General features: G+C 39.6%; 1 protein-coding gene across 1 annotated transcript; it reads right to left on the bottom strand.

Moving 5' to 3' along the window:
• Positions 1 to 2058: 2058 nt before the first annotated feature.
• On the bottom strand, positions 2059 to 16345 carry TRPV6 (transient receptor potential cation channel, subfamily V, member 6; the record flags this gene model as incomplete). Its single annotated transcript, XM_009870101.1, has 7 exons — positions 16215 to 16345; positions 5784 to 5881; positions 5174 to 5296; positions 4099 to 4239; positions 3483 to 3581; positions 3098 to 3273; positions 2059 to 2205 (listed from the first exon to the last, which is right to left on the bottom strand). Coding segments are annotated over exons 1-7 (915 nt in total), but the record flags the coding sequence as incomplete, so codon positions are not given.
• Between the last annotated feature and the right edge of the window lie 1979 nt (positions 16346 to 18324).

Genomic DNA, 18324 nt, shown 5'->3' with positions numbered 1-18324 from the left:
TCCCTCCAGGGCTTTATCCCATGGCACACCACCAGGGAGGTTCCTGAAGAGGCAGAAGTCAGCTCTTCTGAAATCAAGGGTTTCAAGCTTGCTGAGTTTCCCCCTCTTAGCTGCCCTTAGGATCTCAAACTCCAGCATCTCATGGTCACTGCAGCCAAGGCTACCCACAAGTTTAACATTACCCACCAGCCCTTCCCTACTGACGAGAACGAGGTCTAGCATGGCACCTCTCCTTGTTGGTTCCTCTAACACTTGGAGAAGGAAGTTACCGTCAATGCATTCCAAGAATCTCCTGGATTGCTTGTTCCCTGCTGTGTTGTTCTTCCAACTGATGTCGGAGTGATTAAAATCCCCCATGAGGACCAGGGCTTGTGAACAAGCAGCAACTCCTATCCGCTTATGAAGGGCCCCGTCCACTTGGTCCTCCTGATTGCGTGGTGTGAAGCACATCCCCACTGTAAAGTCTCCTACCCTTCCTTTCATCATCTTGTTCCACTCCCCTTGCCATGGGCACGGACACCTAGCACTAGACCAGTTTGCTCAAAGTCCTATCCAGCCTGGCCTTGCACACTTCCACAGTGGGTGCATCCACAAGCTCTCTGGACAATCTGTTCCAGAGTCTCATTATCTTCACAGAAGAGGATTTATTTCTAATATCCAGTCTAAATCTCCTCTCTTTAACTTTGACCATTACCATTACCTCTCATCCTATCACTACATTCCCTGATAAAAAGTCCCTCTCCAGCTTTCCTTTAGGCACCATTTAAGTACTGGAAGGTTGTTATAAGGTCTCTCCAGAGCCTTCAAATCTCCGGGCTGAGCAGCCACAGCTTTCTCATCTGACCTCACAGGGGCAGGTGCTCCAGCCCCCTGATCATCTTTGTGGCCCTCCTCTGGACCCATCTGAGCAGGTCCATGTCTTTCTTAAGCTGGACCCCAGAGCTGAACACAGTACACAGGTGAGAGTAGCATTCTTCTAGAGGAGACAGCAAACATTTTGGGCCAAACATATTAAATCCAAAAAATAATTACTGGCTATGCATGCAATAATTGATATTACTCATATTTAAGAGTATTCTGGAAAATAAAGAAATCACAATATTGCATAGTATTTGGGGACATCTTGTCATGTGACATTAAGAATCTTGGATCTGCATATGTTTTGGGATAAGAAAGGGGCACAATATTTTGCTTTCTTCTCGGATTATGTATCATCACACATAGAAATCTAGAAGCTTTCAAATAAAAGCAAATGAGAGTTTCACAGACTTCCTCCACACTGTGCAAAGCTCTCCAGTAGCTGAAACTTCTGTTAGAGAACTTTGAATAAAATTTTGATAGATGGAGATAATACAGGATGGGTAGAATTGTGCTAGTTGAAGTGTCTTCTGATTCATTTCCTGACCTGTCAGGGTTATTTAAGATGACTACTACTGATAGGGTGGTGTACCTTGAAAGTCTTAAGAAGATCTGTCTAAACTTACCATCACACTCTGCTATTTTTTTCTCAGTGATCCTTTTGCAAGTTCTTGAGCCTACAGCAGAGATAATCCATCCACTTCTTTTGAGTCATAACCCAAACAAATAATGTCATTACATGAAGGGAATAATGACAAGTGGTTTTAAAATGCAGTCCAGTTTAGGATTTCTGGACATAGCCTTGTCTTACAGGGGCATTGTGAGAGTTAACCAGTATCACAGTTACAGAAAGCTACTTGCTAGAGATACTGTAGAAGTACTCGCTACTGATAATCTTTGAGCCTGGTGAAAGAGAGAGAGCACTTTACAGAATCACAGAATGTCATTTCCTGTTTCATGCTCATACTAAATTCTTTCAATCATCTGCAAGTTTCACACCTCAGAAGAAGTTGTATATAAAGCATCAGGTTTAGCCAGGTCACTAATAAGCCGCTGCATTTAAGGTATTTCCTGCAGCACATGGTACAAACACCTTGCTCTATGGATAATATGAAAGAATTTGAGCCTTTAAACTCATCATTCTTCTCCTTTTATAATCACCATGATCCACATAGAGAAAGCATGTGGTGCCCACGGTACCTCTCTCTTCTTGGCTGAGACAATGAGCTCCAGGAAGGACTGATCTTCAGCCCAGGAGTCAATCTCTGTGAGATCATAGAGCACAGTGGTCAAGGGGCCAAAGGACAAGAGATTGTGCTTCCGCTTCTGCATAAGGTATTGAAACATCTGAGGAGAAAAGAAAGGGGATGAGGAAATCAGCAGCTTTCCAGTATATAGTGTATTTGCATTGAGAACAATAAAATCGTTTAAAACCTTTAATTACAATTTATTTTCCTTGAACTTGGAGGTTGTTGCAGTTCTCATATCCCTCAGTAAAAAATATAGCAGATTAACAAGCATAGCCTTTTCTAATTCCCATTTGATTATTAGCTTATACTTCAGGTAAAGGATGAGTGATTTTTACTCTAAATTCTAATCAGACTGCTGAAGTTATTTCACACAGTTACACATCTTGGCAGTAGATTTCATATGGAATTATATGTTGATTAGAAAAAATCATCCCTCTATACTCTTCTACAAGTTATCAGAAAACATTAGCAAGGGAAACGATCCTATTCTTTGTGGGTCTACAGAAGAAACAATTACCACCTTTGTCTTTTTGTTAAGGGGAAAGATGAGAGTTTACATTAAATATTGGTATCTTGTTTATGAATAAAAGTCTGTGGACACCTGAAGAAGTTTCCTATGTGTCACATTTAGGGTAGTGAAATCTAAGACAACAAAGACAACAATTTCAGTCAGACTTTCAGAAAATTACTTGTGGTGAATCCTTGGGTGGACTAAGTGGTTAATACCAATTTAATTCAAATGTTTCAAAAACTGGATCAAAAAATCTACTCTTTAAGCACTCTTTTCTTCCATTAGGATAAAGACATTTCTTATAAAGGATTTTCTGGTCCTACATGAGACTTTTGATTATATAAAAAAAAAAGAAAAAGAACTTGTTATGCAGCTTCTACATGCTAAGAACATGCACAAACTCCCTTGGCCTGCATGATGTTATTACAAGTTTTCAATTTCTCTTTTGTGTGGAGGCAAGTGTGTCACAAAAGCTCACCACAGTGTTGCCTTCAACTCCAGCCAGTTTGAATGGAGTAAGTCCCTCATTGTTAGGAATCAATTCAAGTGATCCCGGTCCCTCCTTGTTCCTGTCATAGGAAAGTATCAAGCTGTACATGTGGCAGGCAAACATCTTATTAGGTTGGAGAACCAGGATGTGAAGCACAGTATTACCTATGAAGGAAGCAGACCAGATAAAGTATGTGGAATAGCTCAGCCCTATGCAAAGACTGCCAATTGAACGATAACTTTCATTTTCCTCACATCACTCATCCCACAGCTCTTTGTAATGAGAGACAAATATGTACATGCACAGATGACATAGTCTGAATTAAATTGTCCGGATCCACTTTATGCAATTCACTAGGCCCCACAGCACATACCCAGATAATCTTGGGCTCTAATGTCAGCTCCATTGTCAATGAGCAACTGTACAATTTCCTCATTTCCCACACAAGCAGCAAATGATAGAACATGCTCTCCTGCAAAGATAGGAATGGGAAGAAACAAAATTAAGACCCTGGGAGGTAGGAGAGGTTTAAGATGCTAAGGGAAAGCTATCCATGTTAGGAAGCCAGAGGATATGAAAGAAAGAGTTATTTCAGGTAACCTGTAAATTTCCTGCTCCAGCCCTCATCCTACACATAAAGGATAAAAAGACCTGCCCTGCACAACACTAAAAGGAAAAAGTATTCTTTTTAGGAGATTATCTTCATAAGAGGGTAAGGTGCAGTATATGATGCTAGGAAGAAACTAAATTACAATTTTTATGCAATGTATATATTTTTGTATACATACAAATATATAAAATGTGCATGATTTTTATATTTATATTTATCTAGTATTTACATACTCAGAGGGAATCTTACTGTCTGCTAAAAGATGTGGGTATAATTACACATGGAGGCAAGACAGGGACTAAAGCAAGCCTCCCTTATATTCCCTCATCACTCTGCTGGTTCCCTCGCATAGTAGCAAAAGCAGAAAATAAGGCTGTACCAAAATAGAGAAGGTTTTGGGAGCTGCGCCTGAAGAATTGCCCAGTGGCCTTTGCTGTGCAGGCATTGGCCCCTCTCTTGAGTAAAGCCTTCACCAAAGTGATGTTCTGGTTCACTGCTGCAATGTGGAGAGCTGTCTGCCCTGTAAGAAACAGAAATAAAACCTTGCTTTCCAAGAAAGCATCTTCAGGCTGATCAGTGGTCTGCAGTTCACATCGTGGCTATACGATTTAGTTTCGAAGTTATCATTCTTGTTGTGAAGAGGTTTGGACTATAGATTTTCCTGGGGTCCCATTCTACCTAAATCTTTTCATGAATTCAGGAAAAATGCCTTTACAATCTGGCAAAAAAAAAAAACAAATCCAAAAAAAAACAACCCACAAAACAACAGGATGCACTTCTGAGATTTTTTTCTGGGGGAAAACAAGACTGCTGTGCTATTCCAGGAAGCACACAGAAAGCTGTGAGACTGACTATGCTTTCCTTCACGGGACATGAAGACCAGGCCAAGAAAAAGCTCTCAAAGAAGACTTGCTCTAAACCTTCAAACTAGGTATTAGAATTTTTTAAATCTCATCATTATTTTCATGGTTTCAACATTCTGTCTGGCATTTCTATGTAGTCAGTCAGAACCATTCTTCAAAAACCTGGCTCAGAGTTTAGACTTAAAAGCAGTGGCCACATTTATTTTCAATACCTATTCTTAATCAACCAGAGAACTATATTTTTCTCTTTTCAAAGGATATCAGGGAGATATCCCCTTTATTATACTAGACTATGCCAGAAAGCAAACTTTATATATCCTTGCAATCCCACTATAGTCAACAGGCCCACCTGTGGTTAAGTTTGTCAAACAGATATTTGTGTGTTTGCACATGTGTGTACTTGGCTTTAAATTAATTCCACTTTCCACATATGGTCAGGAGCTATTTCTATGTAGGTTTTGCTATGTAAGAGTTTAGCAATATATTGAACCAGGAACAGTATCAGCCACTTTTCTAAATGTCCAGGTCTAAATGTACTCCCTCTCTTCCCCTGCAGAGAATCCTGACCATCCTCATTCCCTAAGACGTTACCTTCATAGAGCTCTGATGTCATCCTTTCATTGACAAGCTCAGGAGCTGCTTCCATCAGTGTCACTGCTGCCTCCATGTTGTCATACAAGGCAGCTACATGAAGGGCAGTCTCCCCCACTGCACCTAGAAACAGTAGGAGAAGCATGTGTGTCTTCTAGACATTCAATTATATGGGACAAATATGTGCCTCCTCGGATGACCTGACATGGTAACAGCCACATAACTGCATAGTCCCTGACCTTCACTCCATCAAGATCTGAAAGGTGAACAGACTTCAAGTGTTTGCATGTGACAACATACTCAGGCACGACGTGAATGCACACACAGCCCTTCCACTGACCATCTTCCCCAGTAAACCATCTCCCTCCGTCCCTCTAGAAAAAAGGCCTGTTCAAGCTGTAAACCTCTGATTTTCAGCATTCTTTTAGGGTTTAATGAGCTCTTCAAGCTAGAAGACTCACTCCCTTGCAAAGCTGCTGACACAGAGTAAGAGAGTTTGTCTGCTAATGCAGACTTAATGTTTTAGCAAACTAAAAAACATACTCCTCTACTCATTGTAGCAGGCTCTTGTGTTCCACAGAAAACCATTTGTTGGAAATAATCTAGTTACCTCTCTGATAGATATCACATGTTCCATCAGTGACAAGTTTCCTAATGACTGGGAGGTTGTTCTCTTTGGCAGCCTGGAGGAGTGGAGATTCCCAGATCCTGTAGTCAAGAAAAAGTAACTGATAAGAAATGTGTTGAGACACATGAAATCCTTTCTCCAGAGCTAGCATGGCCTTTGCTTGAGACAATATGTATCTTCAACATTTTCACTGAAAGATCGGTAATGCACACCAAACATGCAAGGTATTTTTTTTAAACGCAAAAAAAAGGAGTGGTAGAAGTAGACAAGCTCATCATCTGCCGATTTACTGACGCTTAACCATACGGTGGCAGCAGAGGGAAAGATAGAAGAAACGAATAACCAGATTCTGTTTTATATAGCTACATCTTGAAGGACAGAAGATAGCACACTATGGGTCCTTTGATAGCCCTCCTGCCAGTAGACTAGTTATCTCAGGAACCAGAAAAAGGTAGCAGCTTGTTTTACACAGCACAATAAATTTAAAAGGTGAGCATCTGAATTATTTCCATGATAGATGGAAAAGAAAAAGTACAAACAAGAATTTTCCCTGCACTGTGGCAACACTTCCTACGGTATAATTACAAGAATGAGTTCTGAAATGTAGTTCTTCATCATATAAATCTATGAGGAAAAATTTAAAAGCTTATCTATACTACTTTTTTCTCTGATGCTGGGAAGGTTGCGGAAATTGTTGGGAATTGAAAGGATGCCTGTCCTGGGAAAGCACATGCCATCAGACGAATTCCAGATTGAATGGTTCACTTAACAGTTGAAGAATGTCCTTGAGTCTCCCATGAGGCTCTGGATTATTTCAGTAGATCCCCTAGGGCTGATGAAGAATTTAGAAGTACAATCAACAAACCTACAAACAGCAGGTCAAAGAAGGTGGTCCTCCACTCTGCTCAACTCTGGTAAGATCATACCTGTAGTCCTGTGTCCATTTCTAGGATCCTCAGTTCAAAATACATACACAACTGCTGTAGAAAGTTCAGCAAAGGGCCACAAAGAGGATTATGGGACTAAAGCATCTGTTATATGAGAACGGCTTGAGAGAACTGGGACTGTTTAGCCCAGAGAAGAGAAGGGTTGGGCAAGGTTCTTATCACTATGTATAAGTACCTAAACAGAGGCTGCAAAGAGGTACTTGCAATGCCTGCTTGCTCAGCATCCAAATAAGCTTTGCCAATGTTAAAAATAAGAAGTTGGCTGTCCAAAAATCACAAAAATTGGAACAAAATCTACTAATTTAGGGTAGATATTTCTGTTATCCTCTATTCCAGATTTATCTTTCAATTACTAAAAAGTGTTTGGAGGTGGATTTTTTAAAAAAATTTTGTTTAACACAATGAAAGAACTCTTCTGGAACTAAAGATTTAAGAGGAAGAAAGAGCCTCAAACCCAAAGAAACTCCCTACATCTCAGGAACTTTCAGTATGAAATAGAAGGATTCCTCTCTCCACATCGGATAAGTTCAAAGTTAGATCTCTGTTCAGATACAAATTCTATGCTTTTATCTCACCTGTGCTTTCTTGTAGCTAAGAGGTTTAATTTGTTCTTAATTATCTGTCATGGCTCAGGTCAAGCTCTAGTGTGAGATGTGGAATAAGTCTAAGGAACACAGTGGAACAATGACAAATTCAAGCTGATAAGAACAAGGAGAACATTAGCCCTCATTTTCCTATCAGCCCCAGTCTGTCCCTTTACTATAATTTAACATCCACTAAGGACTAGATGTTACTCTCAAACACACACACACACACAAAAAGCATGTGGGACAAATACATTAGCCAAACCATGTACCTGGGAATATATTAAATGCTTTCTCCTTGTGTTGTCCCAGATTTCTTCCTTGTAGTATGGAATCACAGAATCACAGAATGTGGGAAGTTGGAAGGGTCCAGAGGTCCATCTATTCCAATCCACCTTGCCAGAGCAGGTACATCTAGAGCAGGTTGCACAGGATGGCATCCAGGGGGGTTTTGAGTGTCTCCAAAGACAGAGTCCATCACCTCTCTGGGCCGCATCCTCCTGACATTCACCCTTTAAGTATTTATGAGCATTGATAAGATCCCCCCTCAGTCTTCTCTTCTCCAAACTAAAAATACCCAAGTCCCTCAGCCTTTTCTTCATAAGAGAGATGCTCTAGTCCTCCAATCATCTTCATAATCCCTTTTCTCCAGCAGTTCCCTGTCCTTCTTGAACCAGAGAGCCCAGAACTGGACAGAGAACTCCACATGCAGCTTCACCAGGACAGAGGGGGAGAATAACCTCCCTCAACTGGCTTGCCACACTCTTCTTGATGCACCCCAGGACATAATTGGCCTTCTTGGACACAAGGGCACATTGCTGACTTATGATCATCCTATTGTCCACCAGGACACCCACATCTTTCCACAAAGCTGCTTTCCAGCAGTTTGGCCCCCAATCTATACTCACACATGGGTTTATTCGTCCCTAGGTGCAGCACCTTACACTTGCCTTTGTTGGATGTCGTAAGGTTACTCCCTGTCCAACTCTCCAGCTTGTCTAGGGCATGCTGGATGGCATCACACCTTCAAGTTTTGCATAATCAGGAAACTTTCTGAGGGTACACTCTATCCCTTCATCCAGGTCATTGACAAATATATTGAAAAGGATCAGAACCTGTACTGACACCTGGGGAACACCACTTGTTACAGACCTCCAACCAGACTCCACACCACTACCGTGGTATTGTTTAGTTACAAGATTTTGGGGATACAGTTTATAGCACAAATACTATGTAAAGCAATAGGTGTTTTGCATTAAGTGATAACACTTAATGTGATGCTAGAATACATTATCTACAAATATAACTCTTATGCAATCACAAGAAAACTCGTATCAGAGAAAGAAAGAGAGAGAGAAAGACTATAAATGGCCCATTGCACAAAATGTTTTCTTAGAACTTGTGCTTATTAGGTCTAGGATAATTTAACAATAAAAACGTAGGGAATCATAGAATCACAGAATGTCAGGGGTTGGAAGGGACCTCTAGAGATCATCTAGTCCAGCCCCCCTGCCAGAGCAGGATCCCCTAGGGCAGCCACACAGGAACGCATCCAGGAGGGTTTTGAAAGTCTCCAGAGAAGGAGACTCCACAACCTCTCTGGGCAGCCTGTGCCAGTGCTCTGTCACCCTCACAGTAAAGAAGTTTCTCCTCATGTTGAGGTGGAACTTCCTGTATTCTAATGCAAACAGGCAACCTTAATTCTGTGGCTTACAGAAATACGCATTTCTTGCTTTAAATTATTCTTCTATGAACAACAGAATCTTGAAGAAAAAAAATTTTTATATGCATTATCTCTGGCTTTAATCTACCTGAAACGTGCAAGTTCTGCACAACTTTATAGCAGAAAGATACTGGCACACTTGATGGAACTTGGGGGATATAGCAAAACAAAGAGAAGTATCAGAATTACAGATAAACAGGAATCATTTGAGTAAGTGTAAATTAACTGGCATGGGCTACAAGTAATGAAAGCACAATGAAACATGATACTTATCATTCCATAAAAGGAATAATTCCTGTCACCAACAGAACCCCATTATCTAAGTCACTATGAACTAGACTGTGAACAACTAAACGTTGAAGAACAGGAGAAATAAAAACATTCAGAATATAAAGAATCATTCTGAACAAACCAGGGAGCTGTTCTGAGATATTTTTATGTGTCCTTCAAACTCTTATGCTTGTTGCTTTAAGAAATATTCCTTACTCCTGCATCAGTTGTGTTAGCTGCTAATTACAAGATGATTTGATGAGAACATTGCATTTAGGATCAGACAAATAGGAATAAAATAAAGAGGCACTCTGAGCAAAAGTTGTAAGGTTCAAGATCAGTGAAGCAAGCTTGCCACCTCTGCTATAATTTTGGCTGAGAAGGACTCGCTGTTCCTGCAGAATACAACTATCAGAGGCAGGAAGTGGGAATGAGGTGGGGTTTCAATAGTATAAACAATGCTGCAATTAATATGTTGATGCTTTACTGAGTAGGCCTTTATCCCTCAAATGACCTCAGAGAGGAGGAAGGGTTGAGCAAGAGACAATGTGGGAGGACACAAACACAATACCTTTCACACAAAATTCTCCAAGGCCCTTGAAAACAACTGATTAAATTACAAGCCTGCCAAGAGGAAGACACCTAATAAGTGCTATACTCAGCTTTCAGAAATTTAGGGCAAAATTTTCAAAGCTTTCTACTTATTGTAGGAACCTCCAACTGGACTTAAAGAACTAGAGATCAAAAGCCAAACGGCAAGCTGGTGAAGAACCCAGAAGCATTGGTAAACGTCATGGCCCAATGCCTCTGATGTCTCAAAGGGCCATGACTTATATGTTTATACCATATGCTATTAATCTTATTTAATTTTCTGTACCATAATTGGGGAAACATTTTACTCTCATTTAAAACTCACCGCTATAATTATCAATTCATTTTTAATATATTACATCAATGTGCTGATCATGTAAATATCAAGTACTAGATGAGCTAAATTCACCAATATAAAAAATGTCACCTGAATCTAGAACCTGCAAAACAGTTTATCTTTTTTTAATTCTGCATATTTAACAAACAGGGCATGGATTTTGCATTTTACAGCTCTAGTTCTTGCGTGTCAAAGCAGCAGCAGGTAAAATGTATAACTTACTCCCTTACCAGAGCTTCCTACAGTAGATTTCGAAATACCATTATGTGACTTGATGAGGCGGGTAACTTTCAGAGAATTATTCAGCAGAGATCTGTTTAGACACTGTGACAACTCAGCACATCCAAGTTAAACTCCTGTTCTAAACCATTCTCTTCATCATCTACAGAGTCAAGAGACACTAAGCTCCTAATTTAGGCAGCTAAGTTAGGTCTTTTACACTAGGCAGTATTGATATTGCCTTATAGGATCGGTTTAGGATAAGCACAGCTATGTAGATAACCAGCAGTTATGACAGCCAATGAAAACCACAACAGTATCCACCTGGAAGTGGTCCTAGGTTCTTCTTACTGAGCTAAAGAATGCAGCTGTGTTGAAGCATTTAGTAAGCCTTGATCATTCATTACTGTCAGTTTTCTTAACAGATAATACAATTATATGCTCAGGAAGCTGTGAGTTGTTTTTCAGTATAGGTGAGGACAAAATCAGGAATACACGAAAATCCATTGTGAAACAAAGAGAAGATAGAATGTAGGTCAGATTCTGACTGAGGGAGTCATGTAAAATAGTCTTAAGGTTAAGGATTTCACAAGCATTTTCTGCTAGTAATATGTACCCTTTTGGATTTTCAGCTTCCTAAGCACTTCTTTTGGAGTGCATCTGGCTCATTATACATATGAAGAGACAAAGAAGGAAAAGACAAGTCCATAAGTCTTAACTCTGTTATAAAAAGAAGAATTAGGATTTATAGGGTTATTCTTTTAAAACAAGGAAATATGTTAAATATGTGAACTCTCTGGACAACAACCAATCTGAAGTGTCTTTTTCAAGACTGAACTCACCCTAGCTGCAATGGAGCATCTCTTTCTCTATTTTCGTTCCCTTAGATTCTACTACTTGGGTCGTTCACTGTATGGAATTTTCCTATTATTTGTTCTAGTTTAGGTTTGGCATCTGCTAGCTACATGGTTTATCCCTATAGCTATGTCACTTACTGAGGGTCTAGAGCAATTCTTTTTAACTAAGCTATTAATCCATCAGCAGGATATTATTTCAGCCTTTTTTTTCTTTCCCTGTTGTGGTGCTCAGAATATCCAACGCTTCATTATGAAATTGCCAAAGGATTTATCTTCTCCATTCCTTCTGCTAGTATGTTTATGTAAAAGTGTGCAAGACTTCAGGAGAGCAGACCAGTGCTCGGAGGAAGGTAACAAGCCAGAAAAAGAATCAATGCAATCACCTAACAAGATGCTAAAGGATAAGTTAGGAAGTACTAGCACAAAGTGAAAAGGACACAGATAACAGAAGCTTGGACAATCAATAGGGTCAGCAAATTTTTTTAGCATTGACAATACGACTCAGCAAATTAACTGGAGCCTTTTCTGCATGTATGTGGAAGCTCCTTCAGCTGACAGTAAACAGCATTTCTAGAAATAAATTAAACAGGTTACTAACTGATGATGTTACTAGACAAGAAACAGATAGGGAAGTCTTATCCTTTCCGATTTTTAGCTATCTACCACACTAAGTTGTAGAAATCTTGCTCAGTCACTTCCAGCAAGGCAATCTCCTTGCATTAATCTCTTTTTATAAATTCTGCGTCTGAGACCATCCTAGGAATAATCTCCTGCTCTAATTGGATTAACAGTTCAGCAGATGTTAGTTATTCTTTAATATCGCTGAGTTATTCATAAAACAAATTTGTTCTCTGAAGCATAACCTCATCCTGCATCAGAACTTCCAACCCTCTTAGAGATTTTCTTGCAATTTTATTCTAGGTTATGTTCCTCACCATGTGTGTAATTAGTTTTCCTTAACAACTGTCTGCGCATTGTTGGGAAAAAGTGAGTTCTGAAGGACCTTTAGACTTGCAAAATTAACAAGGCTTGTTTTCCATTTTTAGATTCAAAATTTCTATTAGGATGAAGGTGTAACAGCACAAGAAAACGCCAGAAATGCTGCTGATGGTGCCTTTGACTTTATTTTTTGTGCAGCAGCGGAGTTTTCAACAGGCATCTTGACTACTCAGAAGCACTGTTATTGAAACGTATTAAAAATGAAGTGGTGGAACTCTGTGCTGGTATCTTTATTTCACTGTCACCTTTGGAAACAAAGGAGCTAATTAATACTGACAGGCATTGTGGATTTTTGAGACAGGACATTCCCATGTTAATTTGCACACTGAAAACTCGGTAGTGTTGTTTAGACAAATGAACAGCAAAACTATGGTGACATCTCTCATTCACTACCAGCTTGAGAGAGATTTGGTTTCAGGGTAAGAATAGCGTTTTGCTAATATTTCTGTGAGACTGAATAGCCACAAACAAAATTGGAAACTAAAAAGGGTATCAAGTTTTTACTGTGACATGTTTGGAACGATCATAGCTTCCTGCAATTCATATAAATTTTCCCAAACACCTCTAATGCAATATTTCTCATAGTACAGGTTTCTATAATTAATGAGTAAAACTGCTTTGGTTTGGTTTGCGGCTTTCTTTGGGTTTTATTTTATTTTTTTTTAAATGTACCACACGAATTACATGGTTTATTATCATTAAATAATTAAGCTTCAGAGCATCCCCTGAAGGTCAGGTGATACCATTAGTCCCTAAGCAGCAGCCGTGAGAGAGGAGACACACAGAAGACAGATTATTTATCAATCAAAAGTATAGAGGAAGAAAATGACATAAAGAAAAATAAAATGTAACTGTCCTTGCTTTCAGCAATACTTGGATCCATGTACTTACTTCCTCTCATTTTATCTATTAGGGGTTTTTTTTTTATGAACAGTGCAATTTTCGAATGGTGGAATTTCTAAAATTACATGCTAGGGAGATTTGTTCACATTTTCTTAGAACCGCTTACGCTGAACACCAGACAAAAAGAAAGTAAATCAAACAATGGCTCTCCTAATTTCTGAAAGTTCTCTTAGCTGGTGACAGGCATTGCTTCCTCTTGACATCTATTAGGCCCAAATTTTCATCAGTATTTATCTCTTTCTTTCCCATGATTATGAGCACGTTGGGTTTTATGCTCATATCCTCCAGACTATGTAAAACCCACAGTTTACTTCCAAAGGTAATTCTAGAAAGGACGTGTGTGATGTGACTGGGACTCCACATTGAGCTACAGGCTGTTTAAAAAAGAGATACATGAACAGAAAGAAACTAGCAGAGTCTGGCAAAATAAATTCAAACTCTTCCTTAATATTAGATGATTGTATCACATATTACCTGAACTTGGATGTCCCTTTGGGAAATGTTATACAATGCAGGATGAAGCCAAACAAATCCCTCGCTGTGGATAATGCTGAGATCAACTGCCAATCAGATTCAAAGTTCCCTCACATGAAGAAAGAGGACTAACAATTTCAATGAAGGTGAGAACTACGAAAACAGTTAGCTTTCTGGTATTATTATCACCAGCTATAGGACATGAAAAGGCATTGTTATTCTCTTGCAGGCTTTCTGTGTGCTGTCAGAGCATATACATAATAATAACGTAGTTATCGCTGGTTTTCAATAAGACAGTAGTAGAATTTAGTTGCTGCTTATTACTGTAAGTATTCCAGCACCATTAACACTAAGAAGAACTGAGGCTGAAGCCACAACACTGCAATTCCACGCAACAAAATGTCAGGATGAAGCAAAAACCCTCTTGGCTTATAGAAGTTTTCCACAAAAGCAAAAGCTTTTTTTTCCTACACAACTCGCCACAGAAGGTTTTCCTGTTGTGTTTTTCTATCTATACATAATTAAGAATATGAAAGCAATAAAACTGATTCCAGTCCTCTGCTAAATGTTCATTTTCTTTCTTCTCAAACTCTGGACCAGAAAGGCAAGAGTAGTATAATAAGAGGAAGAAATGGTCCTGTCCCTCTTCAGGAAAACGTATCCATGTATTTGCACCATGTCATTTCTGACCAAACAGCAGAAGGCTAATTTGTGTTAATTGAAAGCTGTGGGAAAGGCATAGACCTAAAATGGAAGGGAGCAGTTGTGTCCCTATGCAACTACGATTTCACAGACAATCATGTCATATGCACTGCATGTGTTGTTACACAGAGATTTATAAAGAAGCACAAAAACGTCAGTTTTGGGGACAACTGCAGTTGCACTACGATGATCTAAGAGAAGTTTTTGAAGAACAGTTTATATGCCTAACATTTTTCTGTTTTCATCTATCCGTAGCAACACACAAGATGTTGATGGGCGTGAAGCAAAAACCTAATGAGGACTGTCAAGCAAAGAGAAGGTTGATCTAATAGCAGCCTGTGTGAAAGAGAGCAACAAAATGGAACAAACCAAACCCTTCTTGGTAACAGCAAATGGTAAAGCAAGAGGCTACAGTACCAAATGATGACTTTGGAGGTTCAGGTTGAACATTTGGGAAAAAAAACCCCAATTTCACTGCCAGCTTACTACAACGTTCTAACAGACGCCTAAAGATACAGTGGTATCTCTGTCCCGGGAGGCTTTCAAGACTTAGCTAGACAAAGCCAAAGCAATGTGATCTACAATAGCCCACCTTCAAGTGGGAGGTTAGGCAGAGACCTTCCACACCTCTGTGACCTAAAAATGTGAAGATAATGTATTGATTATAAAAAATGTTAATATATTTAGTCTTCTCTTTTGCATGTATCCATTTGAACATTACTGAATCTGCTGATAACTTATTTTTCAGTTTCCTATGATACACTTCATGAACATACCAAAATGTAAACACTTCAAAATTCTATGGAGACATTATTGCCCTCACAGTCCATCCCATTTTAAATGTATTTAAGTCCCACTGCTCTGAAGTAAAATAGAACAGGCATTTTTATTTGATCAGAAGTTAGTTGATGTTTGTTATATATAAGTTATTTTCCTAAAGACAGATGAGTACATTTGTCCCTCCTAAGGTATTATCCTATTTATTTCTATACTTATATGTGTATACATACATACATACATATGGTTGGATAGATAGATAGATTTTGTCCCACACAGCCACCTTTTCATCCCCAGATATGTTCAGATTTTTGTGAGGAAAGTAAAAACTAGCCTAACTCCAGTGTTTGTACATGCAGAAACTACAAGGAAAAATAAAAATCAGATTCACATGGATTTCCATGTTTTTTTGCAGGGAGGAACCATGCACAGCAGTAACACACAGCCTTGATTCAGTATTTACATATGACGACACACACAATCTTCTTGATAATGCAAGGTCTAAGAGAAGTCACTGCATGTGCTGACACCCAGGCCATGGGGGTGAGAAACAGCAGCCCAATCATTGACCACTGGAATGTGGAAAAATGTTAAGTCCACTCTATCCCATAGTAAGAGCAACCTTCAGAGAAACAGAAAGCAGAATCCTTGCAAAAATAGTCATTATTTCAGCTGACTGCAGCATATGAGCATAACGAGCATATAAGCATAATAATTACAAAAAACCCAAACAGGCCATCATGCATTTTCTTCTGAGGTTTACCAATGAAGCAGGGAGGACAAGAGTATACATTACTAACTTGTGACTGAAGTCCTGCACTCAAGGTAATCCAGTTGTGACCTAGTAAACCCACCTGTGAAAGCAGATAAGATTGGAAGCATTCCACCTTGAAAGAAGAAATCTGATAGAGAAAAGTGCTCCAGGGTTGTTTAAAGTTTATCTACTGGCAGAAAAGCCTAAGGGAAAACAGTGAGAATCTAAAGAGTAGCAGAAGAAAAGGAAGACAAGAAGGCTGAAATTGCACTGTACCTTTTCTGCTGGAGTAAGTAGATTTCATCCAGATGTTTATCCCAGGATTTTTTGCCTTGCAACTTTTGACTTAGTCCATTCCAGAATCGGAAATAGAAGGGCTTGCTATCCCCAAATAAAGGTACCCCCATAGCTTGTCCCGTTTTCTCTTCCCTGACTGCCTGATAGTCAGCAATCTGCACTTTGAAAAAAGTCAGGGAAAGCTTACTATAGGTCACCACTCCTCCACCCCCAGTCTGTTACTTACAGAGGAGACTGACCATCTCAGCTACATCAGCTGATCAAAGTACAGGTAAAAACACAAAATAAAATCACTTGTCCCTAGCAGACCATACCTTGAGCCTCATCAAGTACTTAGTTTCCAAAATAGCCCAACCCAAAGGTGTGTCTGATTTAGAAGTAGTTCTCCAGCAGCCTATCCCTCACAAAGACCCTGTACGGCATTGAAGAATTCGTACCGTATCAATGTCTAGGCTTCTAGTATTTAATTTCTGAAGTCTGGAATTTAGAAGTAATTATCCTCCTTATGTATCTCTGAATTCCTCTGTAAAGCAACATATAAGCAATTTTGAAATAGATAGCTGAACACGTCAGGCAAAACACCATTTAGGTGAGTGAACATGTGGGAACGTGCCCTAAAAGACACTGCGCTCTGGGAATGTAATATAGAGGACACCTCCTACTCCAGCTGTCTGCAAATCCCATTAAAGAAATTATCATTATAGACTCCACCTTCTTTGCATCAAACAAAATCACTTCACATGCTGGAGGAAAACTTTATGTAGATTATTGTGTAAACCCTGCAGATTTTATTTTCTTTTTGTGTCCTACAATCTCTCATTGTTTATTTACATTTCTTCCAGAAAAGTTTATATAGGAAAGAGGTGAAAACATCTGTTTAACAAAAAAATAAGTTTTGGTATAGAAAAACATCACCAAGGTCATGGGGAGGTGTGTGCAAAGCTCAAAATATTAAAATGAGAGGAGATATCCTTCTTATGGAAGTTGCATGGGAAGGAGAGGAGAGGAGAGGAGAGGAGAGGAGAGGAGAGGAGAGGAGAGGAGAGAGAGGAGAGGAGAGGAGAGGAGAGGAGAGGAGAGGAGAGGAGAGGAGAGGAGAGGAGAGGAGAGGAGAGGAGAGGAGAGGAGAGGAGAGGAGAGGAGAGGAGAGGAGAGGAGAGGAGAGGAGAGGAGAGGAGAGGAGAGGAGAGGAGAGGTCCTCATTTATAATCTTCTTTTTCTGAAGACTTGTCCTAATATTCTTGCACCTTGAATGACCAGAAATATCCCTTTTTTCTTAGTTCTGCTTTAGCGGAAAAAGATTCTGTTTAAGGTACCTGGACCTAAGCAGAATGAGTAGGTTAAAGTATGTAAAGCAACAGGGCTGAGCCATGTTTTTGAAACTTCTACTTTATTGGGAGGTTACTTAGACTTACCAAATCAGGATTCACATCCAAATTTCTGTAAACTCATGATGTGTCCCATCCTATAAAAAATGTACTAAATTCATTATAGTGTCCCGTTCAAGGAGGAAGTGTCAAGTTAAACTACCATAATGGGAAAAATATACTACCTGCTGCATCGAGAGTTTAAAGTGTAACACCAGCCAGATACTATGAGCAAAATGTGAGGGGGTTTTAACAGTATCAATAATGTATCCCTAACATTCTTGATGGGGAGAAGCAACGCCACTCAAAGTTGAGAAAGAAATCTAGCCACTGAAATGTTGACTGCCTGATAGGCAAAAAAAAATCTCTTCTTTCCCAGGCTGTTCTCCCAAGTAGAGAATATTTTCTACTGTCTCCCCAAGGAGTAAAAGCCCCAGAAAGCTGGTGTTAGCAGGACAAGGAAGCAGTGACGCATTCTCTTCTGAGCAGCAGTACAACTGCCACCCGGACAGCAGCTCTAAGGTACAAGAATTGAATAACTGTCAGGCAGAAGTCTGAGGAGAGAGTTCTCAGCCAGCTATGAAGGCAACACCTGCAGCAGTCAGGGAAGTTCAAACAACTGCAAACCGGTGTTTCAGGTGGACTCCCTATGCTGTAATGGGGGGTCATTATAGCTCTCATTGCAGCTTCAGATTGCACTATATCTGACTCAATAGTTTTCC

The sequence above is a fragment of the Apaloderma vittatum genome, unplaced genomic scaffold (assembly GCF_000703405.1).
Source record: "Apaloderma vittatum isolate BGI_N311 unplaced genomic scaffold, ASM70340v1 scaffold17325, whole genome shotgun sequence".
In the NCBI taxonomy this organism is placed as follows: Eukaryota; Metazoa; Chordata; class Aves; order Trogoniformes; family Trogonidae; genus Apaloderma; species Apaloderma vittatum.
This window is presented reverse-complemented; position numbering and strand designations above follow the sequence as displayed.